The sequence below is a fragment of the Vanderwaltozyma polyspora genome, genomic scaffold, assembly GCF_000150035.1.
Source record: "Vanderwaltozyma polyspora DSM 70294 KpolScaffold1006 genomic scaffold, whole genome shotgun sequence".
Lineage (NCBI taxonomy): Eukaryota > Fungi > Ascomycota > Saccharomycetes > Saccharomycetales > Saccharomycetaceae > Vanderwaltozyma > Vanderwaltozyma polyspora.
In genome coordinates, this window is record NW_001834620.1 from 24,828 (window position 1) to 50,127 (window position 25,300).

The 25,300-nt window shown below is 33.0% G+C and overlaps 7 protein-coding genes across 7 annotated transcripts; 2 read left to right on the top strand and 5 right to left on the bottom strand.

Annotated features, from left to right (window-relative positions):
- Positions 1 to 84: 84 nt before the first annotated feature.
- LYS2 (L-aminoadipate-semialdehyde dehydrogenase) lies at positions 85 to 4,230 on the bottom strand (the record flags this gene model as incomplete). Its single annotated transcript, XM_001643418.1, has 1 exon — positions 85 to 4,230. One exon carries the CDS (start codon positions 4,228 to 4,230, stop codon positions 85 to 87), a length of 4,146 nt encoding a protein of 1,381 aa, XP_001643468.1.
- Positions 4,231 to 5,872: 1,642 nt separating this feature from the next.
- Positions 5,873 to 7,495, top strand: NOT5 (CCR4-NOT core subunit NOT5; the record flags this gene model as incomplete). The annotated part of the gene is made up of 1 exon (XM_001643419.1): positions 5,873 to 7,495. One exon carries the CDS (start codon positions 5,873 to 5,875, stop codon positions 7,493 to 7,495), a length of 1,623 nt encoding a protein of 540 aa, XP_001643469.1.
- Positions 7,496 to 7,810: 315 nt separating this feature from the next.
- On the bottom strand, positions 7,811 to 9,853 carry Kpol_1006p8 (transketolase family protein; the record flags this gene model as incomplete). Its single annotated transcript, XM_001643420.1, has 1 exon — positions 7,811 to 9,853. The coding sequence occupies one exon, from the start codon at positions 9,851 to 9,853 to the stop codon at positions 7,811 to 7,813; it is 2,043 nt and encodes a 680-aa protein (XP_001643470.1).
- A 4,284-nt stretch (positions 9,854 to 14,137) lies between these two features.
- On the top strand, positions 14,138 to 18,016 carry Kpol_1006p9 (uncharacterized protein; the record flags this gene model as incomplete). The annotated part of the gene is made up of 1 exon (XM_001643421.1): positions 14,138 to 18,016. The coding sequence occupies one exon, from the start codon at positions 14,138 to 14,140 to the stop codon at positions 18,014 to 18,016; it is 3,879 nt and encodes a 1,292-aa protein (XP_001643471.1).
- Positions 18,017 to 18,204: 188 nt separating this feature from the next.
- On the bottom strand, positions 18,205 to 19,380 carry ZRT1 (high-affinity Zn(2+) transporter ZRT1; the record flags this gene model as incomplete). Its single annotated transcript, XM_001643422.1, has 1 exon — positions 18,205 to 19,380. One exon carries the CDS (start codon positions 19,378 to 19,380, stop codon positions 18,205 to 18,207), a length of 1,176 nt encoding a protein of 391 aa, XP_001643472.1.
- A 725-nt stretch (positions 19,381 to 20,105) lies between these two features.
- On the bottom strand, positions 20,106 to 22,889 carry AGC1 (citrin; the record flags this gene model as incomplete). The annotated part of the gene is made up of 1 exon (XM_001643423.1): positions 20,106 to 22,889. The coding sequence occupies one exon, from the start codon at positions 22,887 to 22,889 to the stop codon at positions 20,106 to 20,108; it is 2,784 nt and encodes a 927-aa protein (XP_001643473.1).
- A 698-nt stretch (positions 22,890 to 23,587) lies between these two features.
- EAF3 (Eaf3p) lies at positions 23,588 to 24,703 on the bottom strand (the record flags this gene model as incomplete). Its single annotated transcript, XM_001643424.1, has 1 exon — positions 23,588 to 24,703. The coding sequence occupies one exon, from the start codon at positions 24,701 to 24,703 to the stop codon at positions 23,588 to 23,590; it is 1,116 nt and encodes a 371-aa protein (XP_001643474.1).
- Between the last annotated feature and the right edge of the window lie 597 nt (positions 24,704 to 25,300).

Genomic DNA, 25,300 nt, shown 5'->3' on the forward strand with positions numbered 1-25,300 from the left:
ATAGAGTAAATATTATAAAGGACGCTTTAAAACTATTTAGAACAATATTTGATTGGAGTCTATCATATGATCTATTTACATTGTTTAGTTTTTCGCAGAGCTAGAACGAGCACCAGCACCGGATGACACTAAACTGATCTGTTCATCAGTTAAATTTATTTCAGGTAATTCATATTGACCTTTGTGAGATGGAGGTGGAAGAAAGCCTACTTTGATCAGATAAGAAATATAAATACCCATTTGATCCCTGTCGATGCCTTTACCCTTTGAAACATCAATTCCGGTCCACTTCACATCATTTTTTAATGATTTGACTGTATTAGAATCATCTAGTTCAGGTGCTCTTGTGCCACTTGGCAAATCATCCAAAACCATATGCAATAGTGGGTATAATGCATTTTCTTCATTGTTTTCAATTACGGATGATTTCAAAGATCCCTTCCATTCATCATACGATTCAATAGTAACATCATAACCATAAGCTTGTAGGGTGAATAGGTATTCATAAAACTTAATACGAGGATGACCAGTGACCTGTGCGACAGATAGCTCTTTACTTGACGGTGGATTTAGAGAAGTTGCAACAACGGTTCTTGCGACGTGATCAACAGGTACCATATTCACTGAATTTTCGATATTTGGAATTTTTCTAAGTTGTACAACACCTTTCAAAAATCTCAACAAGAAGTCGTCTGTGTTTGATGAACCTGTTTTTGAATCACCAGTTACATAACCAGGACGAACAATACAGCCACGCAACCCCCTTTCACCGGCACGTCTGATTAAATATTCAGAAACCCATTTAGATTGACCATAACCTCCCGATAGGCCCTTTGAAGAACCAAGTAAGTCATCAGATTCCATAATACCACTTTTACCTTCTGATACCAATTTATCAGATAGATTAAAATAATATTCAGTATCAAGTGTTGAAGTAGATGAAACAAATGTGAAAAATTTAGGCTTTCCATGGGCAGCCAAATTAATAACATTGATTGTTGAAACGACATTGGCACTTCTTAAATTTGTATATGGATATACCCAATGAACTAGGGCACCATTGTGAATTATAACATCGATTGTCGTGGTTAGCTTAGACCATTCTGAATCTGGCAATCCAAATTGTGTTTCAGACAAGTCGCCAATAACAATTTGTAATTTTTCAGCAAATTTTTCTTTCCAGGTACCATAGGTTAAACCAGCTTTCTTAATTCTTTCCAATCCTGTCTGTTGATTACTTGCTCTTACATGAGCGTAAACCTTAAACTCAAAGCCTCTAGTACTACGGTTTAAAATATCCGATAGGATAAATGAACCCAAGAAACCTGTGACACCTGTTAAGAATACATTAATGGTAGTTGAAGAGGAACCTAAATTAAAGCAGAATGGTTCTCGAGGATGGAATGAAACCGGTAGAGAATTTACCAGTTCCAATGCATCTTTATAATAATCGACAACTGAATCGTCAGTAGTACTAGATTCAGATGATTTAATAATATCGATTTCATTAGCGAGTGCTTTCAGAGTTGGATATTTGAATACTATACCTAAAGGAAGCTCAATATCAAATGCTTTTCTCAAAGCAAATATCATTCTCGTAGCTAAAATTGAGTGGCCACCCAGATCGAAAAATGAATCATCTAGTGCAATAGAGGAAGGTTTTGTTGGTAAAGTTGCTAGCCAAACTTCACTTATTTGTTTTTCCGTTATGGTAAAGGAAGAGTCATCAACATTGGTGGTGCCGCATTTGTTGACCTCATAAAGTTGTTTAGCGGTTGGAAATTGCAATTTAGGTTTATCCACTTTACCGTTAGGATTTAATGGTAATTTATTCAATACAACAATAAAAGTTGGAATTGCATAACTTGCCAGCCTTTTTTTCAAATGTTCTTTAATAGATTTTGCCAATAAGTTATATTTGACTAAGCCAATGACAGTTGGGTCAGTACTATCTATAATTTCATGGGAACAGTAATTTTGAAGCTCTTGTTTGTCAAATCTTGGGACCATAAAAGTAATCAAAGTACTTTCATTGTCATTATTTTTACGAACTAATGTGATGTTTTCCCTAACTAATGGATGTTGAGAAATATTAGTGTCAATTTCACCCAACTCAATTCTAAACCCACGAATTTTAACTTGATCATCTGCACGACCACAGCATTCACAATTACCATCCGGTAAATAACGACCTAAGTCACCAGTTCTGTATAGCCTATCTCTTGGGCCAAACCAAAACTCCCTCCATGGTTCATTACCTTTATCTAAATAATCCCAGTGATGTTCATCAACCAACCAGTTATTAACAAATTTCTCTTTATTTAATTCTGGCAACCCACGATAACCTTCAGCAAGACCTCCTGCACGCACATAAATTTCACCAACTTCACCAACACCGCATAACTGTGTTCTATCATTTCTATTAACAACCAACAATTGAACATTGAACATACCTTTACCAGCGGGCATGACATCTTTCAAATTCTTTAAAAATTCAGGATTCTTACTTCTTGATTCAACTTCGAAGAAAGAAACTGCACGCTGGGTTTCAGTAGTACCATACATATTGACGATGGTACAATTTTCAGCCAAAGTTTGTAATCTTAAACAATCACGTTTGGTTAGTATGTCACCAACAAAAAATGCATGGTGTAATTTTGGGAAAGGTGTTACAGCTTGTGCAGTTAATAATTGACCCATTGCTGGTGTTAAATGGGTGACAGTACAGTTATATTTATTCATCCATTCTGCCAATTTACCTGGGGTGCCGATATCATCTTGAGTTGGAACATACAATCTAGCACCTAGAAATAGTGGAGTAAACATATCTCTTTGGATAGGATCATGAGCGATACCACTCAACATGGTAAAATTATCATTTTCAGATAAGTTAAATTGTTTTGACATCCAATTAAAATAGTATGCTAATGAGAAATGTCTACCTAATACACCCTTTGGAATACCTTCTGAACCTGAAGTAAATGACAAAGTTGGATTTGAGTCTGGACCAACAATCACCCCTGTTCTTGTATCTTGTAATTGCACAAATTTCGATAATGGATCGTTAGCAATGTCACCTTCAACTTTCCCGTCATCTTGGATAGCAATTGAAGGGATTCGAGAGACGATTTCCAGCTCATTTGTTATGAAATCCTCTACTAATTGGTCTAGTTTTCCAGCTGATCTAATTACAATCAACCCACGAGGTTTCGCAACACTTAAGTATACATTTTGTCTTGCTGGTGGATAAGCAGGGTCGATGACAGAAAAGGTTGCGCCAGCTTTTAAAACACCCAATACACAAACCATTAGATCGACACCACGAGAAGAATAAATCATGACTACATCACCACGTTTGATGCCTGTAGATATTAAATAATGAGCCACTACATTGGAGGTACGATTTATTTGTTGGTAGGTGAAGATTCTTTCGAGTTGAGAAGACGAAGGAGTCTCTACGACACAAGTTCTATCTGGAAATTTTTCGGCATTATCTTGGAAAATATCTTGAATACAACCGACGAAGTCACACCAACCTAAATTCGTAGTTGGATCAGGTATGTCATCTTTCGAAGAACTAGTTAGAAGTGGGATTTGAGTTATAATTTGGTTTGAATCAGATGTAATTGAAGTAATGAAATTTAAAAATTGATCGATCAGGATTGAAATTCTTTTATCTGAAAACAATAAAGAATTATAGTTGAATTCCAAAACTGACTCTTCATTATCAGACAATTGTAAATTGATGGCTAAATCAATTGGAGAGTATTTAAAATGGTTTAAATTAAAATTTTGTTCATTTTTCAAAAATGCTAGTTTAAATAATGTAGGTGGAGTCAAGTTGTTATCATTTAAAATTTTGATAGTTTCAGATAAGTCATCGAAATTGATTGAATCATTAGAAGGTAAATTTTCTAATTCATTTGAGATGACGTTATATAATTGCTGAAACGACCAGTCCTTTTGAATATTAAATCGCAATACTCTATTACCTTGAATATACAGAAGGATATCATCATCACCAGTTAATCTAAGGATCAATGATGACCAAACAGCCAAAGATGTTATATATGTATCATTAAAGTTTTCAATAGGTAAGTCTAACTGTGGCACTTTAATATTGATAGTCCTTTGGATCGATAATGGTTCCGAGTGAGGACGTAAATAATCATTTGGTAAAACACTTAAAGTTGGGTTATCCAGTTTTTTAATCCAAAATTGTTCTGACATTGTAAATACGCTAAGCAAAATAAAACAAATCTATCTTACTGTTCTTTTAAATCCAATTCAACTCAATGGAAGATTGTTAAATAATTCTATGTATTTGAATTAATGGAATAATTACAATAGGAACAATTAATGTAATATAAATACCAACTATTTATATATGTTAGCATAACCAAGATCTAAAACTTATTACTATTATATTTTTTCTTCTATTTATTCATCTTAAATGAATATAAATAGTAAGTTTCGAGTAAGTGACTCAGTTTCCCTTCCCTACGTCAATTATTCTAAAAAATAAAAAATGCAATCAAACAGTATAGTACACTATTAGAAGTTCAACATCGAAGATAATAGTAATAGTCATAGGCAAGTACGGTATTGGATATTGCAGCCACATAACGACTAGCGACTGTCGATAATAATAAAATCCTCGCAAAATCAATCACCTAATGATACTCTTACTATTCATTATTAATCACACTTTAGGGTCTTCTATTCCACTCTTGCTTGATCAATCAATCAATCAGTTAAATGAGTTAAATCTTAAGGATCATTGAGGATAAAAGTAGACACTTTCTTTTGTCTGAATAAGTGTATACTGTATGAATGAGTCAACTTGACAAGACGACCAGAGTGAAAGAAAAAAGAGAAAGAAAGAGAGAGAGAGGCTACAACAAATTGACCATCAAAATTTCCCATGGGAATGGAATTTAATGGATTTGAAACGTCTGGTATGATGGTATTCCTGCTCAAATGAAGTTTCCCCCATCAAACAAAGAGCTTGGATTGCGTGTCAATTGCGATGCAAAAGAGTGTTATTTGTTGTTGCAATGAAATGGGTCTTGTATTACTGTATTGTGTTGTATTGTATTGGGAGTAATATGCATGGTTAGTTGTTTGGAAATATATATTTGATGTATGTTACGGTGCGGTGTATGGTAGTATGGTTATATTACTAAAAGTATAGTGTAAGAAGTAAATTCAGCTAAGTAAGTGGTTTTGTTCGTAATCAATTCATATATTATGATTAGTATCTAATGTCTAGTCTAGTCTGGTCTCTCTGTTGGCTAAACAGAGATATGTTTGAATGCATATGGGACAAGCAGGGTTATCTATATATATTATGTACTTCTTTCTACTACGAGAGACATTTTACAATATTGACTTTACCCTGACAATAGAGTCACATGATCTGGCCGAATGATGTGTTCTCTGGAATCTTATTTTTATCATGTTGGACGTAATAGTATCACATTGTCAAATTATCAAATTCTTAAACTTCAATTGAATAATTTGATAAATGTTAAAAAGAATTATATTGAAGTATATACATGCTAGAGATGTGCAAAAAAATATCTTGATACAAGTAATTATAATACTTTCATCAGGAGCAATTGCGTTTCACCTTTCTATCAGCTTGGTTCAATTGTAAATAGGAAAGCATATTGGAGTTTCCACACACCTTTTATCTCCCACAGCCAGCTAAAAGACCCCTTCGTTATTGTTTCATTTCATTTTATTTTATTCTGGAGTTGTTCAATTTTTCTTTTCCCTATATTTTTTAAATACTTTCTGGTTCGAGACACATCTCTATAAGTATATATATATAAATTCCAGTATTTGACAACAAAACTCTTTTGGAAAAATGTCTCAAAGAAAATTACAACAGGATATCGATAAGTTACTGAAAAAGGTCAAAGAAGGTTTGGAAGATTATGATGAAATTTATGAAAAGTTCCAATCAAGTGACCCTTCAAATACCTCATACAGAGAAAAATTAGAATCTGATTTGAAAAGAGAAATCAAAAAACTACAAAAACATAGAGATCAAATTAAAACATGGTTAAGCAAAGAAGACGTCAAAGATAAGCAAGATGTGTTGATGGAAAATAGAAGATTGATTGAAATAGATATGGAAAAATTTAAATCGGTTGAAAAACTAATGAAAACAAAACAATTTTCAACAGAAGCTTTAACAAACCCTGATATTATTAAAGATCCAAAGGAATTGAAAAAAAGAGATCAATTTATATTTATTCAAGATTGTTTAGAAGAGTTACAAAAACAACTAGAGTCTTACGAAGCAAAAGAAGATCAAACCCAAGTGGAAAGACATGAATTTCATATCTCAAATTTAGAAAATATTTTAAAATTATTACAAAATGATGATTTAGAAGCAGAAACTGTAGAAGAATTTCAAGATGACATTAGATATTATGTCGATAATAATGATGATCCAGACTTTATTGAATATGACACCATTTATGAAGATATGAATTGTGAAATTAAAGAAGATGCAGATTCTTCAATGATGAGTGATTCTACAAATGCAAATACATCAAACTCTACAACTTCAAAACCTAAAAAACAAGAACGTTCTCCAAGAAAAAATAAAACTACAAGTTCAATGGTTTCAACTCCGACACCTTCTTCTCCAAATTTGACTTCACAAAATATTAATGATTCAAACTCATCTCCAACCAAATCAGCATCATCGACTAGTAGCAAAAAGAAAGAGATTTCCCAGAATGAAATCTCAGAAGATAGAGAAATCAGCTTCCCTCCTGATATCTCTGAACAAATAGAAGAAGATATTAAAAGAGATATTTCTCAACATAAAGCTTTCAAAAATCCTTTATTCAGTGAAGAATTGAAGTATTGGTTAGATTCAAAACGACCATTAATGCAGCCATATAAAGAAATGCCAGACAGAATGGTATCACAATTAGAATCATCTCTATTGAATTGTCCAGATTCATTAGACGCTGACACACCATATCTTTATAGAAACCCACTTTCATTACCACATCCAACTTCTATCTTCTTTCCTAGTGAGCCAATTAGATTTGTTTCTCCTGTAGATTCTCCACAGTTGCAACAACAGCAGAATACTGGTTCAAACGAAAGTATAAAAAGTGAAGATGATAAAAAGGAGTCTAAACCAAGTACAACTCATGATATTTATTCCAGAACATCATTGGCTAAAACATTCAGTAAATTTGACTTAGATACCTTATTTTTCATATTTTACCATTATCAAGGCACCTATGAACAATTCCTGGTGGCAAGAGAATTGGCAAAACATAGAAACTGGAAATTTAATAAAATAAATCGTAATTGGTACTACAAAGAGGTAACAAAATCTCCTCCAGGTATGCAACAAGCAGAAGAAGAAACATGGAGGTATTTCGATTATCAAAATAGCTGGCTAGCAAGGCGTTGCAACAGCGATTTTAAATATAATGAGGAAGATTTTGAAAAATTATAAATATTAATAATTTGACTTCTGGAGTTCATTCATCATTAGGTTTATTACCTTATTTTAAGTAATTAATTAATAATTCTTCCTATGTATTATTATTACAAAAATAAAAGCACATTAACAACAACATCTTAAGGTGAATATAAACATATGTACATATATATATGTGTGTGTGTGTGTTAATATCATATTATTTTTTTAACAAATGTTACATAATTGTTTTATAATTATATAATATAAACAGAGACATTTATCTCACTAGACCTAAAAACCTTTTTAACAATATTCATTAGAAAACTACCAATTTATACATATATTAATTTAAAATGGCTTAGATAGAGGGGAGACGACTTCCTTACCCTTGTAGAATGCGACAGTCTTCATAGCCTTGTCAGCAACAACATCAGGAGAGAAACCGAAGTATTTGAAAACTTCTGGAGCCTTACCAGAGGCACCGAATCTATCCAAACCAATGTGTTGATGAGAGTATTTACCCCAACCGAAAGTTGTCAAAACTTCAACGGACAAGATTGGAACACCATCTGGCAAGACAGACTTTCTGTATTCTTCTGGTTGTCTGTCGAAAGACAAGAAATCTGGCATGGAAACGATACGAGACTTGATGTTTTGAGCAGCCAAGATCTTAGCAGCGTCAATGGACAAGGAAACTTCGGAACCAGTAGCAACGAAGATGATATCTGGGTTAGCAACATCTTCAATAACGTAACCACCCTTCAAAGCCTTTTCGATGGAAGAACCGGCCAAGTGTGGCAAGTTTTGTCTGGTCAAAGCAAGCATGTTTGGAGAATGTTGAGATTCCATAGCACATTTGTAAGCAGCAGAAACTTCATTACCATCAGCTGGTCTCCAGACGTGCAAGTTTGGCATAGCTCTGAAGTGAGCCAAAGTTTCGATAGGTTGATGGGTTGGACCATCCTCACCAACACCGATAGAGTCGTGAGTAGCAACCCAGGTGATTGGGTGACCAGATAAGGCAGATAATCTGACGGCACCAGCAGCGTAAGCAACGAAGTTCAAGAAAGTACCAGAGTATGGTCTGTAGTTAGCACCGAAAGCAGCAATACCGTTTAAGATAGCACCCATAGCGTGTTCTCTGATACCGTATCTGATGTACTTACCAGAGTAGTCACCTAAACCAGAAGATGGAGGTTGGAAATCAACAGCTTCCTTCCATCTGGTCAAGTTAGATGGGGTCAAATCAGCAGAACCACCAACCATTTCTGGTAAAGCGTTGTGAATACTTTGCAAACACATTTCAGATAATTTTCTGGTAGCCAAAGCAGAGTCCTTTGGAGTGTAAGTTGGCAAGAAAGAGTCCCAGTTAGCTGGTAATTCACACTTCAATCTTCTGGCTAATTCGGAACCTAATTCTGGGAATTTCTTTTGGTATTCGGCAAACAAAGCATCCCATTGCTTGTTAGCTTCCATACCTGGGGTGGTCAAACGTTGTTGGTATAAATCGTAAACTTCTTGTGGAACAGCGAAGTGAGTGTTTGGGTCGAAACCGAATTTAACCTTCATTTGAGCCATGTCATCGGCAGATAATGGAGAACCGTGAACATCGTGGCTACCAGCCTTCAAAGAACCGTAACCGATAGTGGTTCTGTTTTGAATAATGGTTGGCTTGTTAGACTTCTTAGCTTGTAAGATAGCGTTGTAGATAGCATCTAAATCTTCATCACCGTTGTCAACTTTTAAGATTTCCCAGCCGTAAGCTTCATATCTCTTTAAGACATCTTCAGTGAAGGAGACCTTAGTGTTACCATCAATGGTGATCTTGTTGTCATCGTAAATGGCAATCAAGTTACCCAATTCCAAGTGACCGGCTAAAGAACAAGCTTCAGAGGAAACACCTTCTTGTAAACAACCATCACCTAAGAAAGTGTAAGTGTAGTTGTCAGATAAAGTGAAACCTGGCTTGTTGTATGTAGCAGCTAAGTTAGCTTGAGCGATAGCTAAACCGACAGCATTAGAGACACCTTGACCCAATGGACCAGTAGTAACTTCAACACCTTCTAATTCATATTCTGGGTGACCTGGAGTCTTAGAACCTAATTGTCTGAATTGTTTTAAATCTTCAATAGAGTAATCGTAACCAGCTAAGTGTAACAATGAGTATAACATAGCGACGGCGTGACCATTAGATAAAACGAATCTGTCTCTGTTGATCCAGTCAGCATTCTTTGGGTTAGCTCTCAAGAATCTAGTCCATAGAACGTGAGCAGCTGGGGACATACCCAATGGAGCACCTGGGTGACCAGAGTTGGCAGCAGATGGTAATTCGGCAGACAACAATCTTAAAGTGTTGACAGCTAATTTATCAGTTTCGTTGAATTGAGACATTTGTATTAGTTATTTTATAATAAAGGTTGTTGGTATATCAATGATATGTGAAAAAAAAAGGGAGGCCAATTGTTTCAAGAGATCTAATAAACTATAAGCTATCGATCAATTGCTTGGTTGGTATACTTATGTGAGATCAAAATTAGAAGATAAAATATAAGAATGAATAAAAGAATTGAAACAAAGGAAGTATAAAAGAATAAAATGACAAGACAAGAAAACGAATTAATTTAATTTTTTTTTTAATGAAATCAAGCACCATTTTTATATCTTTTTTTGCTGAACATAAAGACAGGAATCTTTAAACAGTTAATTGAAAAATTCCACGATTACAAATTACTTTTTTTTTTTTACAGTTGCTGTTGGTCGAATCGAACACTTAATCTTCCTAGATTTCCCTATTTCCCTAGTTGCCTCATTGAATTGAATTGAAGTCTCTTTTCACACTGCCAATGTCAGACTATCCTCAATTTTCATTTTTTTTTTTTTTTACCTATCTCCTCGAATGGAAACCTCCTAGTAAGCATCAGTAGGAATAAAATTTCGATCCTGCCTTTTCTCTTTTACTTTTACTTTTACTTTTACTTTTCCAAATCGTTATTATTAGAAGTAGTACCGCTAGTGGCAAAAGTATCAGTATTGGAATTTGACAGTCAACAATTGTCTTCTTCTTCTTCTATTTTTTTTTTCATGTTATTGTATTGTATTATATCGAGCATAACATAACATAGCATAACATAACAGAACATGTATTTCGAATCGATCCAATTCTCGAAGTACAATTACCTACTTAGCACATTTACCCAATAGTAATCAATATTACCTACCAAACTGCGCTAACCAACGCGCATAAAAGAAACAAAAAAAAAGAAAAACCATGATCTCAATCCTGTAAATTACCACCAAAAATTCAAAACTAATTTTTCTAATTTCCAGTTCAGTTCGAGATACAGCTAGGTGAAATTTCCCGCACAAAACGATATGGTAAATATAAATAACTAACCTTACACCGACGCTCCCTTTAATGATTGTTAATAATACGAGACAAAATGGAGCACAAACATCATAGAGAACAATAATCCTCCGAAACGTATTTACTAACCCTTTCTTTTCCTCATCCTCCCCCTCCCTCTTTTCTCTCTCCCGCCCCCCAAATCCTTACCTATCCTTGTTCAAAGACAGTCTGTTCTGTTTGGTTCTGTTCTGCAGTAAGGAAAAGTAAGGGCGTCCCGTCCTATCCTTGTTGCTAAACAAACAAGCACCAGAAACGACTACCAAGCAAAACCAAATTTTAAATCCCATCACATCCCATCCCATCCATGAGACCAAAGCCAAAGCCAAACTGCCCCTGTTTTATTTGAGTCGGTTCGGGTTGGTGTAGCTTCATGTGGCCCAGTTTCTTTGTTCCTTTGTCTGTGTAGTGCGTTGTAGCTATTCCTCCCAGTTCTGCCAAAGACAATTGCAAACAGACGCACATGCGCACATACGCACACTTGGAGTCCCAAAAGTTAGGAGAGATATACAGAGAGAAGACTCTGGCAGGTGGAGAGACAGACAGACAGACAGACACTGGATTCCCACCGCCCGCCTGTGTCCGCCTTCTTTGGGCTTTAGCACAAGACATCCATTTTCTTGATAGGTCTCCCTGCCCGGCTCGAACCAGAACGGACACCCAGCAAGGACTGTCCGGACAGGGAGAGAACTCTGCATGGTAACGGCCCACCGGCTCCAGAAAGAATCAGCTAACAGCTGGAAGTTGAGACGGGGTGAAAAACAAAAAAATCAAACTGGCGAGAGAGAGAGAGACAAGCAGACAGACAGCCTCCCCCCTTGTTGGCACAGGGAGCGTTGGTTCTTATTCTGAACATCCTAGGCAGACCTCATGGGTGTCTCACCTATATAATAGGGGTTAGGGTATCCAAGAAGGGGGTTAGAATCATTATGGTTGTTTGTTTGTTTCTTTGTTTGTTTGTCTGTCTGTCTGTCTGTCTGTCTATCCGTCTGTGTTTGTATTTCCGTTTGTGTATGTAAATGCGTTAGATTTGAATTCCAACTGAAACATGTACACACACTCCCACAGATACAGATACAGATACAGATACAGATACACGTTTAGGTCAGATTATGTCCTCCTTCCCAGTCTGTAGGTGTTTGCATAGATGGGATACTCACACTGTATGGTATTATCATTTAGGTATTGTTTGTTCATATGGTGAAATTGAATTTTAGGGTTTTGTCCAGGTTTAGAATAAGGGGGCCCTCGTTAATGGTCTCTTTTAACTGTCCAATTCATTTAAATCTCTCTCTCTCCTCATATTCAAGGGAAAAAAAATGTTTATGCAAAGGCATTGGAATCGAAGCGAACTAAACTAAACTAAACCGCTAAGGAATAAATCTTCATCCATCGTTCACATATCTTTTTTTTCTCCTTCCCAAACCCTCCCTTATTAGGTATTGAAAACGTATTTCAATCTTAACTTTGCCAGTTCGTAGGTGAGTGCGCCAGAAACTAAAGATACATACTGGTTAGAATTGAAATTAAACGTCAAGATTACACCAACAATAAGATATGCTTTAAAAAATATCAAAAAAAACAAACACACAAATACACATTAAAGAAAAAGATTAAAAACTGAGATTTGTAGTGTTTTTCTGCAGTTTAATGGCGTGTGTTTGATCAATCCAAATTAGTAATAATACAATCCTAAATCTCTCTCCCTCTCTTACGTCTTCCCCTTTAGAACTGTATCTAACATTTTGTAAAACGTATTACAATGTAATGTATAATGTATGATGTATAATGTATGTATGTCTATTTACGTATCCCCCCCCCCATAAGATGACATGGGTGTGAATTGGCTTTTTCATTGTTGTCATTATCGTGCCACATTTACCACTAATTCTAATCTCCCCTTGTTTCAGCCATTGACTTATTTTTTTTTTTACCTAACCATTTTTTCTTTATTTCCTATACTTTTCCAATACTGGGCACGGTGGGAAATTAACAAAAGAAAAATAAAAAGCTAAAAACGGAAAAAGGAAATATGGGATCACGTGATATCTATTAGGTCACGTTGTTTATATGTCATGTGATCTTCTTATCTTTTCTTTTCTTTTCCTGTCAAAATATTTGAATCCATCGTTACCACAAAAAAGATAAAATCAATGAGACAGTTCTTGTTTGTCTGACTTTTTTCTATTTTTGTGGCTGTGGTTTCCCCTTTTTATAAATACATACATACACACACACACACATATATATATATATATATTTGGATTAACACACTATTTAAAATATTAAATAGTATGAATCAAAACTGATCGTTGAAAACCTCTTCAATGCTAAAGATAAAGCCATTGCATAGAGTCATCATGAAGGTGTCAGCACTCTCAATATATACCAGATTAAAGATTCTGGCAGAATTGGGTTATATATACCTCTTCAATTTAGGAAAAACGTCAAAACTGTGGTAATGGCGGTTAAATGAGATATAAACCAATTTTTTAGGAATATTTATGTATCTGTTTTAATTTTTGTGAAATCCAAAGTATGGACAAAATTAATTACATTCGTATTTGTGGGGATGAGAACCGACAACTGTCCCGACGCTTACTCCTAAGTGTCTGCCTTCGAATTGTATGATTAAACATTATAATGAAACCTATACTCTTTGTGTTCACAAATAGAAATAATACTTTCCAAAAAATTAACTAATCGATAAACAGGTATGAACATGGTTTGTTTGTAATAATAGTTAATAGAGGAACGGTTTAGTGCTATGAAAGAGATGGACTCTGTCATCTCTGAATTTCATCTTTTTTTTTCTTTATTTCATCTCTTATTATAATGGGAAAAAAAAGGTATTGTTCAAAATAAATTATACCAATTCAAATTTCTCAAGATCTTGACATTATGAAGTCAGTGATCGCATAGAAAATTGTACTATTACTTTGGTTTCGTTTGACTAAGTTTAAATATTCTTAAACACCATTTATTTTTGTGCGGCGCGATCTCAGGTACCCGGACGTTTCCTTAATTTTCAATTTTGATAGTATCTCTCTACACTACGAAATATTAATTTTAGGTTCTTAAGGAAAAATAAATATTAAGAATTGGTTATTGTTATTTTAAAGGTAGTGTCAGTTAGGGCACATTCTAGAGTAGCAAATTTGGAAACCATAACACAATACTGGTTTGTTACTGTCCTATATTGACTAAACTCAGTATTCTGCATGACCTGGATTGGAATAAACTGAATCCTTAGACCAATTGTCGTTACCGTTATGGGTATACCGAAATTCTTTAGATACATCTGTGAAAGATGGCCTTTGATTTTACAATTAATTGAAAATGATAACGTCCCAGAATTCGATAATTTATATTTGGATATGAATTCTATTCTTCACTCGTGTAGTCATGGTGATAGAGGAGATACAGAAGGAATCATTAAACCGTTGACGGAAGAAGAAATATTTACAAGAATATTTATTTATATCGATCATCTGTTCCAATTGATAAAACCAAAAAAGGTATTTTACATGGCAATTGATGGTGTAGCTCCAAGAGCTAAGATGAATCAACAAAGATCTCGTAGGTTTAGAACCGCAATGGAAAATGAAAAAGCGATGAATAAAATTATCGAAAATGGTGGGGTCATATCAGAAGAGATTAAACCGTTTGATCCCAACGCAATCACGCCAGGTACTACCTTTATGGAAAAGTTGACTAAATATTTAAAATACTTTATTCACGATAAAATTTCAAATGATATAAATTGGGCAAATATTGAAATCATTTTGTCTGGTCATGAAGTCCCAGGTGAAGGTGAACATAAAATAATGGATTATATAAGGAAGAAAAGATCTCAAAAGGGTTATAATCCCAATCTAAGACATTGTATTTATGGTTTAGATGCAGACTTGATTATTTTGGGACTATCAACACATGCCCCACATTTTGCTATATTAAGGGAAGAAGTTACCTTTACCAAAACTTTGAAAAATAAAAAGACAGGCCTAGAGTTACAAAGGTTTTATTTTTTACAGCTCTCATTACTGAGAGAATATCTGGAACTGGAATTTAAAGATATTGCCAATAAGCTGAAATATAAGTATGATTTTGAAAGAATTTTAGATGATTTCATATTGATATTGTTTGTGATTGGTAATGATTTTTTGCCGAATTTGCCAGATTTACATTTAAATAAAGGCGCATTTCCTGTAATCTTGGAAACATTCAAGTTGTCGTTACTTAGTTCAGAAGGGTATATAAATGAAAATGGGACAATTGATTTAAAAAGATTGAGCACTTGGATTGACTATTTATCTAAATTTGAGCTGATGAATTTCAAACAAAAGGAATTTAATGAAGAATGGTTTAATAAACAACTGATTGCACTTGCAAAAGAAAAACAAGCCGATTCTAAAGGAAACAAATTACTTATAAACAACAGAAGAAAAATATTATCTAAGATAGAAAATTGGATAAATGAAGAAGTATTTGCAAACCAATTGATTAATGAAAATGTCGAATTAAGATTGAAAAGAAATGTCATTATAGGCAATTCAGATTTTTTTAAAGCTTTGTGCAAAGATCTCTCGTTGGAAATAGTAAAAGATAAGAAGAAAAATGAATATCTAATACATCCAATATTTAAAGAGAATCAGGGAGAGGTGGAAACTACCGAACTGGGATTACAATACGAGGAAATGAAAAATGTCCTGAAAAAACATAAGGATAGCTATAAGGAATTTCACTCAACGCCGGATAAGTTACCGAAACTTGACAAGCTTGATGAATTTAATAACGAATCATTCACAAAGATGAAGTCATCATATTATCTAAGGAAGTTATCAATTGATATAACTGACGAGGAAAAAGTTACGGATTTGGCAAAAAATTATGTAGAAGGATTACAGTGGGTGATGTATTATTATTATCGTGGGTGTGCATCATGGGGATGGTTTTACAGATATCACTATGCTCCAAGAATATCTGACATATACTTGGGATTAAATCAAAAAATTCAATTCGAAAAGGATGATCCTTTTACACCTTTTCAACAATTAATGGCAGTTTTGCCGGAAAGGTCAAAGGAATTAATACCTACCATTTTTAGGCCCTTGATGTATAACCAAGATTCCCCAATCTTGGATTTTTATCCGTCAGAGGTTAAACTAGATCGTAATGGGAAATCAGCGGATTGGGAAGCAGTAGTATTGATTAGCTTTGTAGATCAGGAGAGATTGGTAGCTGCAATGGAACCCCTTTTAAAAGACTTGGAACCAAAAGATGCTAGAAGAAATAAATTCGGTACTGACATTTTGTTTTTATATGAAAATGTAGAGAAAGAGAATTACAGATCGCCTAACATAAATATATTTCCTGATATTTTCTCAGATAAGTGTCACGAAGAAATATTTTCACTGGAAATACCTGAAAAGTTACAGTATGGACTTTTACCTGGTACATTCTTAAGACAAAAATTATTATTTGGATTCCCTACATTATATACTCTACAATTTATGGGGAAACAGGGTATGCTTGGGTGTAAAATATTTGAGAATCCATCAAAACAAGAGACTATGTCATTAATTATTCATAATAGAAAAAAAGAGGACTCTGCATCCATTGAAGATTTTTCAACAAGGTATTTAGGAAAAACGATTTATATACATTGGCCATACCTAAAGGAATCTAAATTACATTCGATATACAATGATGGAAGATTTTACGAACTACAATTCATTCCAGATAAATTAGGGCATAAGCATAAGAAATTTGTCACAAGGTCAGCAACTAGTGAAGAAAAAGCAATTATGAATAAAATGAAAGATAAATGGAGTAGGAATTTAAAAAATCAGGGAGGTATCATAACTGAACCAATCCATTCTCTAGTTGTTGTAAACAGATTTAAAGGATTTGGTAAATCTAGAAAAGATGCATTAATAAGGTCATATGAGGAAGAGGTAGAGTATTATCCCCTTCAGCTGGTAATTGAAAAGGTGATGCATAATATGGAAATTGCACTACTGAACTCACAAGATCAGTTAAGGACGGAATATAAGATAGGTTCTACTTTTGTTTACTTGGGTGATAATTTATATGGTGCAAAAGCTAAAATTATTGAACTTGACGAAAATAATAAATTTGTTGTGGAAATTGAACCTTTTAATTCGAACAATGAAAATATGTTAAAGAGATTTAGAATAAAGGATAAGGAAAATATTAAATATTATCCTTCATTTGTTTTAGCTAAAATGCTTAAGATCTCAAGCTTGGCTTTATCACGCATAACTTCGAAATATAGAATTACTGACATGTCTGGTCAACAAATTAATGTCGGACTTCCTTTAAAGAACCCAGGTCGTGATATTAAAGTTGAAGGTTATTCAAGGAAATTGCTCAATTTCTGGGAATTCTCACATGCTACTCTCGACTTGATTATATCATTCAAATCTACATTCCCAGAATTATTTAATGATTTAACGAAAGAAGGACCAAAAATAACATCAGCTGAGAATATTCTCATGAATATGACTAGCGAAAACAGATCGTTATTACTTCAGAAAGCAAGGACTTGGATTAAAGAAAACACAAAGGATTTGGAATTGGTGCCTGTTACAAGTAAGCAATTATCTGGTAGTGTTGTTAGAGAGATTGAACTGATAGTACAGAAGCAAAAAAGTGACAACAGTGAAAAAAAGCCCCTGCGTTTTTCAAATATTATTAGTCAATATTTATTGAATCCTTATGAATCCTCTATTTTGTTAGAAACACAAAACTTCTTATTAGGTGATAAAGTAAGATATATATTAAAATCAGGACTGGTACCAGAAGGCTCCATTGGTACCGTTATTTCACTTCGGACTGTAGCAAAGCTTTTATATATTGACGTGTTATTTGATGATGAATTTCTAGGAGGTAGGACCTATGGGGATGTTATTACAACTGGGAGAGTAATGGCAGTTAAATGTACATCTTTATTGAATTTAACATCAACATCGTTACTTGCACGTGGTACAAATCCTAAAAAGTTGGAAAGAAGTGTTGCCAAGATCGTAACTGGATCGAAAAAGGAAGTTAATAAGAATTCTGGAATGAAACAGAAAGGAGATAAATCTATTCCGGTGACTTCAAAAAAGAAATTTATATTTAAATGATGTTTATTGTCTATTTAAAGCATATAAGCGGTGATAATAATTATTATTCTATCAAAAGATCTATATGCATCTCTTGTTAATATAAATACAAAAGGAATAATATACATAAATTTATCTAATCATTAACCTTTAAAAGTAAATTAGAAGTTAAAATCGTTGGGATTAATTTTTTTGAGTTATCAAACCAATTATGCCCACTTCCCAAGCAATGCCATCAAACCAGCACCAATGCACATAACGAAGTAAGCTAGCATCATCTGTTTAAAGCCATTTGGATTTTTAAACTGGTTCGAAAACAAAAATTCATGGGCAATTAATTCTACTAAACCTGTATAAATCAAGATACCCGCCGAAATTGAATCAAATATACCATTTGTTATAAGTGCGCCTTTTGATTCAGGAGTCCATGAATTTCTGACACCGATACCGATTGCAATTGCAATTGGAGTACAAAGAGAAAAGCCTAATGCCAATAACCAAGGCATCCATCTTTTATCCTTTTTCCATTCAACTTCTACTAGACGTGCACCTAAACCTAATGCTTCAAACATTTGATGGAAAACCAATACGACAAATAGGGTCTTAAATTCACTCCCTGCCACAGCTAATGATAGACCAATGAACACTGAGTGAAATACAATACCTGACTCGAAAAATAAAACTGCTACCAATTGATTGTAAAAACCTTCATCAGTATTGTTTAAAGGTGGATTGCTTGGATTTCTGTCTTGATGGGTATCTTTATGTGAAAAATGATCCTTTCCTAACATTGGATTGAAATTGGTGTTGATTTCATCTTGATTGTCATTTATATTACATGATTCTATATCTTCATTTACTTTTTCAATATTTTTGCTCTTTTTACTTGCTAAATCTGATTGATCATCAGTGCAACCGTGGCTATTCATGCTGCTGTGCTTATGGTAGTGTACATCAGGTGACTGTAGAAGTCTGTCGGCCTTGGACATATAATGATACACAATTAATTCGACAAAAAACAATACAAAAAGAGATATTAAAGCAATGGCAAAGGACCATGGGTAATCTGTAAAACCTGGACCTAAGCAATCATTTGATAATGCATCAGTTGCAGGGCTTAAAAGATGGATAAAAGAGGTCGCAATGATAACTCCAGAACCAAAAAATTTTGCAATAAAAAAAAACCAAGATGGTACATTGAACATTTTGGTGTTGGATAAAATTAGAGGAGCAAAACTGCCAATAGCCGATGATATCAATATCATAAATACAGATAGTATCCTTAAATTCAAATCACCATTATATTCATTGTTAGCAGCACACACTGGCACTTGTGGATCATTTGTTGATTCCTCAACCGCTCTTACTAGTAAATCAATAACCATTCCGTTGACAATATTCTTAATATAGTAAAACTAATCTTGTCCAATGATGCTTTTTGTTGAACAAATTTAATAACAATTATAAATATGAATAAAAGAAAGAGAGAAAACCAATTTAATGACAATCATATATTTACTTCTTCTTTCTTTTATATATTTTATTCATGTTCTTAAAACTAAGAAAAATAATAAAAATAAAATAGATTTAGAGGGTTATAATTGTAATTCAAAAGATCATAATTAACAGCAAACACTCCAAAGTTACCTATGTCCAATGTCAATGGCTTGAACATCACATTCACTGTCATAACCTCTATAATTTTCCATCGTCGTCTGCTGTTTACTATGCCGAAACCTTTAAAGTTATCCGATTTCTGATGAAGATTCAGAGGTCATGGAAATATCATGACCTTGAAGGGAATTTAGTCAAATCGATGAGATTTTTGGTGTCAGGGTTAAATATTTTTACGATAGATGGCATAATGCTTCTAAGGGACATTTTTGATTTGGAAATTAAGAGATCTTGATTTGATTAATTTATCAGGAGAGCTTATATTAAATATAATGAGATATAGTCTATAAAGAAATTTATAAAGTCAATCTTTAAAAATAAGTATCCTCTAAGGTCGTTAGAATATTGACAAGTAATGATGTTTTTGGGCGTTAAATATATGTAGAAACATATTGGGTCTTGCTCTTTTATAATGATGTGTGGTGAGTATCGCTATTCAATTTTTTTTATTGCTTAAATTATCCAGAGCATCGTAAAATTTTGAATAAATAGAAAAATCGAATTGAGCAAAATTGCTATCAAGATCGATAAACACTTTTGCAGCTTCGCAGCTTTTGTAATAGTAATTTAAATAGTTACTACTGTAGGGATCGACCGTTGGTGCAAAGAAATCGTTTTGTAGAGAATATGTGGAACTCATTTTATTCAGTGGCGAACTTTGACTCTTATAAAATGAAGTAAATGATGATGTTATGGATGGAATTTCATCTTCAGATTTTGTGCCATTTTGATCCTTTTTGTTTGAATCTTCATGAGATAGGGGGAACAAACCCTTGAATAATTCGTAAGCAGCTAAAGTAAACCCAAACTGTGGAGAACTTCTTAATACACGAGCACCACTACCTTTAAAAAAACTTCTAAAGTTTTCCTCTTTTAAAATCGTCTGGGCAGCATGCACAATACCTGTATACTTTGTTTCCCCTTTCCTTGGATCTATTTGAAGTCTGGTTTTGATGACATCGAAAGGAGTTGTTAAAAAAGCAGCAGGCATACCTGCTAAACCACCAGCCATCAGAAGCTCCCAAGTTTTTAATGACTTTCTTTTAGTTTTGTCACTTGGATCAAAATTAAATAAATCTCTCTTCAAATGAGCATAAGTTGGAAAATAGATTGCTGAAAATGGAACATCTCTTAATAAGCAGGCTACTGCACCTTTATATAAACCAGTTATTCCCAGTGACTTTACAATCGAAAATGCAGTCTGTTGTACTTTGGCAATATTTTCAGCTGCATATTCAGATTTAACTTGTAGTCTAATTTTCACTATTTCTAATGGATTTGTGAAAACAACTTGACAGGCACCAGCAGAAGCACCTGAAATAATTTCATTAGGTAATGTTAGTTTCCCACTTCTATTATCTCTTAAATTTTTTCTCATATAATCATTTACAGTTAATTTAATTGCCTTTTCTGGGGCTACACCTATTAGCTGTGGTCCGATTCCTGAATACAAGCCTTTCAAACCTTCGCGAGATAAAATTTTGGCAAAACAATCAATATAGTTTTTATATTGGGTAACGGATCTTTGGGCTTGCATTCTTGTTTTAATCAAATCGATCGGATAAACTATCGTTGCACCAATGCATCCAGCAATTGATCCTAAAGCAAAGTTATAGATGGAATCAAAAATTGGATAAAAATAATAATTGATATATAACGAATTCTCTTGAATTCTGCGAAGTTCCATTTTATGGACTAAATCATTTAGATAATTTGGATTTATTATTTTCATGAAGTCTTCGATCGTTAGGTTGGAATATCTAGTATTCTTATCTTGATTATTTTTTGCAGAGTGAAACGATACCAAATTATTAAAAAAACTTGAATGTTCAATACTTTTTTTCTTATTTCGCTGAACATCTGGGTCATTAACGAAAGGACCTGCCATATCTTGATAATAATCATTAAACATTTCTAGTTGTATTTTTGGAATATTATTGCCGTGTGTGTATTCGTTTTGAATAAAATCTTCAATCAAGGAGTCTGTATGATGATGAGCAAATTGTTCTGGTAATTTTTTTTTTCCTTTTATTTTTGCATTCCCAACAATTGAGAAAAGCAAATTAATTTGAGATGGTGAGAAGGTTCCAATATTATTAACTTTATTATACTCATCATTAAGTAAGTCAATAAAGTCCTGTTTCGTAATGACATACTCACGTAAATCAGAAAGAGATAAATCGTTGATAGTAACATACCTAATCAATGCTTGATTCAATAAGTCGAAATTTCGGAATAAGTGAAATATATCTTTAACGACATTGTAAGTAATTGAATTATTATCCGATTTGATCAACGTAGTATTTGAGAGACTAAACGAATCGAAAACATCCTGTGAAATTCTGTGAGAGTAATATAATTTCAATAAATATGACATTTGGTTTTTATTAATAGTCCATGTATTACAGAGTTTTGGATCTTTATTTGACAACTTATCGAAACCAATTAATAATTTTTCATAATTTAAATCTGATTGCATTATTGTAATCAATGAATTTAAAGACAAGTACGACTTTAGTGAACTATCAGTATTTTTATTTGATATGCTATTGATTTGATTTGAAAAAGTTATAAATTCATAATATTTTAAAAATTCGAATTTATCCCAGTCTAAATATAAATTATTTCTTTTGATGAAACTATCACTTCCTTCCTTTTGGCTTACCGATTGCTGTAGTAATTTGACTGTTGATTTAAATTGATCTAGATCCAATAGAAGGTCGTCAAAACTTAAAGACTTATTTCCATAGGTTGTTGACTTAACTTTTTCATTTGAAATATTTGACAGCTTGGCATTATCAAACTTCTTAAAAAACTCATAAAGTAATATGAATTGATAATTACTGAATTCTAACAAATTATTGAAATAGAACCAGTCGTTAATAGTCAAGTAACCTTTATTACCTTCATCAATTGCAAAAAAAATGCAGCCAAATACATCCCTTGGAACAAAATTCAAATTGAATGAATGGTCGGTAATTCTTGAATATAGCGTTTGTGAACCAGTAATTAAATTCAGAAAATCGTCATATCTTAAAATTAGATCGCCAACTTTCTCAGCTTTTAATTCATTATTAGCAGTTGTAGATGAAGTAATTCCTATTAATCTTTTATCATATGGGGCTAAATTTTTTTCCTCTTCAGATATAACTTGAGCAAACTTTTTAAATATTTCAACCTGATGGACCCTATTGGTACCCATAGAATTTATTTGTTCCATTATAAATACCCTACTAGAGGTCTAATAAGTTAAAATATGTTTTCTTTATACAATAAACAGTACTTCTTTTTTTAACCTTGTTATTTGTTGGTTCTTTTGATTTCTATGAATGTCATAATTATAGTGAATGAAACCTTGAAAATGAGCGATGATCAAGGCAGTTGATATATCAATTGAGACTTATATGATATCAATTGATACTGAATAATCCTATAGTATAATTTTCTCCTTTGATTATGTATGTAGCATGTACTTTACCCTTTAAATCCTCTAATTATTGTTATAAGTAGTACTTATTTTATCGTATGTGTTTTTTTTTCAAAATTTTTTTGCTTAATCCCTTTTCCTTCATCTATGTACATAAAACCTAAACTAATACTCTATCTAACTATATGAAAGGTTTCAATTCACTATACATTTAAGACAAACTAAAACAAACCTATAGATGTATTGACAATGTTATTGAATTGAATTAGAAACAAAGTGATCTGTAAGACACTTTTGTTAATCTGAAAAAACCGTTATTAGATGCCCAAGCAAATGTGTTAATAACGTTAAATTAGTAGGGGTATGCATGTCTTTCTATACCGTAGTTAGTATTGCTATGATTATAATCATAATCATTATTATTTTGATTACTGATGTACACATTTATCATTGATGTACATATTTATTATGCATGGGATAGTTTATAATTCTTATAGTCCTAGTGCCACACCTTCATACTGGCTTGAAGTGTTTACGTAAAAATCATCTGAATCAATTGGGAATAAATGCAAAGCTTGATTTCTGAGTAATAACCATTCTAGAAAAGTTTCAGTCTGTCTAACTATTAGTTGACAGCTTTGTGTATCCATAGTTGTATTACTTATTAATTCTGGCAGTATACTGACTAATCTTAATAGATGTATACTTCCATATTTATGTAACAAATCTTCTTTTGATTTTAATTCATCATATTGTAGTCTCTCCAATCTATATAGTAGTAAAACAGGTAAAGATTTTTCGAAATATAATCGAAGCCCATTGCAATATTCAGATAACTGTGATTGTCCAGTAGGTGAGTCCAGTATTCCCGAACATTCTGATTCAAATTTATCAATAATCTCGCCAGCAGATAATTTTGAAGGAAGCTTACATATTTTTTTATCTTTGGTAACATATTCCCAATCATTTACTAGTACACTTTTCAATTTTGTTGGAATATGCATTGTAATCTTTGGTAAACTATTATTGTTAAACCAGTTCTTTGAATCAAACATCATATGTGGTGAATTTGAAGATCTATTACTCGTAGTTAATGTATTATCTAGGTTTGATGAAGATGAAGATGCAGTTTTGGGTTTTTTTAGCGAAACCGTAGTTGTCGTATTAGTATTTTCTGTATTTGAATCTGATCCATCTACTTGTTGCAATTGCAATTGCAATTGTTGTAATTGTAAATGCTGTTGATTCAAATGACTATGGGAATTAGATAATTGTGATTTGCGTTTTTTACTTTGTTTTGCACTATCTTTTTTAAGTTCTTTTGCCTGTTGAATTAATTTTTTTTTTAATTCGACATTTTCTTCATTATATTCACGAATTCTATCTGACCCAATCCATTCATCCCAAGTGGCTTTCCAACCTTGATAATGTATAAAATAACAATCTTCCGTTGCCATTTCAGATTCCGGTTCTGTAATTCCATTAGTAGTTTCATTTGGCGGTGTAATTAATTTTTTGTCTTTACTGTCCCAAATTCTTAAAACTTTAGCTTCATACAGAAGAGGACCATGGAAAGCTAAACATTTCCCACCTAATTCAAAACCCATATTTACAAATTAAATATTTTTTTTAAATTGTGTATTTTTATTTTTCTTGCCCTTTCTATATTGTTAATCATAGTATACCAATTTATCATTAATAGTGTATAACATTTGTTTTATATACATTTTATACAAAGTTAGTTAAGTTACTTCAAACAAATATTGTCTTGACGGGTATCAATCTGAGAATATATTATTTCCTCGTAATAAGATATGTATATGCATATAAAATAAAAATGTACCTTGAATTTTGGTGTTCAAATTCTTTGAAGCCCGTGAAGAATGATTTTTGCCTAATCCTAAATAATAGATAATTAATAATTAACCCAAAAATATTTGAATCCAAACCTCTTTAAAAGATACGGNAAAGGACCCCTTTTTAAAACCTGGAAACCAACCCAAAATTTAAATTCTTATTCCTTTTAAAAACAGAAAGGCGGGTGGTGGAATCACAGGATTTACCTTGGAAGCCTTATTTTCTTTTTGCCCAAAAAATGGGTTTAAATGATTTAAAATAAAGAAAGGGGAACAATTCCAAATTTCTTTTCTCCTCTCAAAAAGAAAAAAAAAAGGTTTTTTCACATTTCTCTGGTTTGGGAGGCA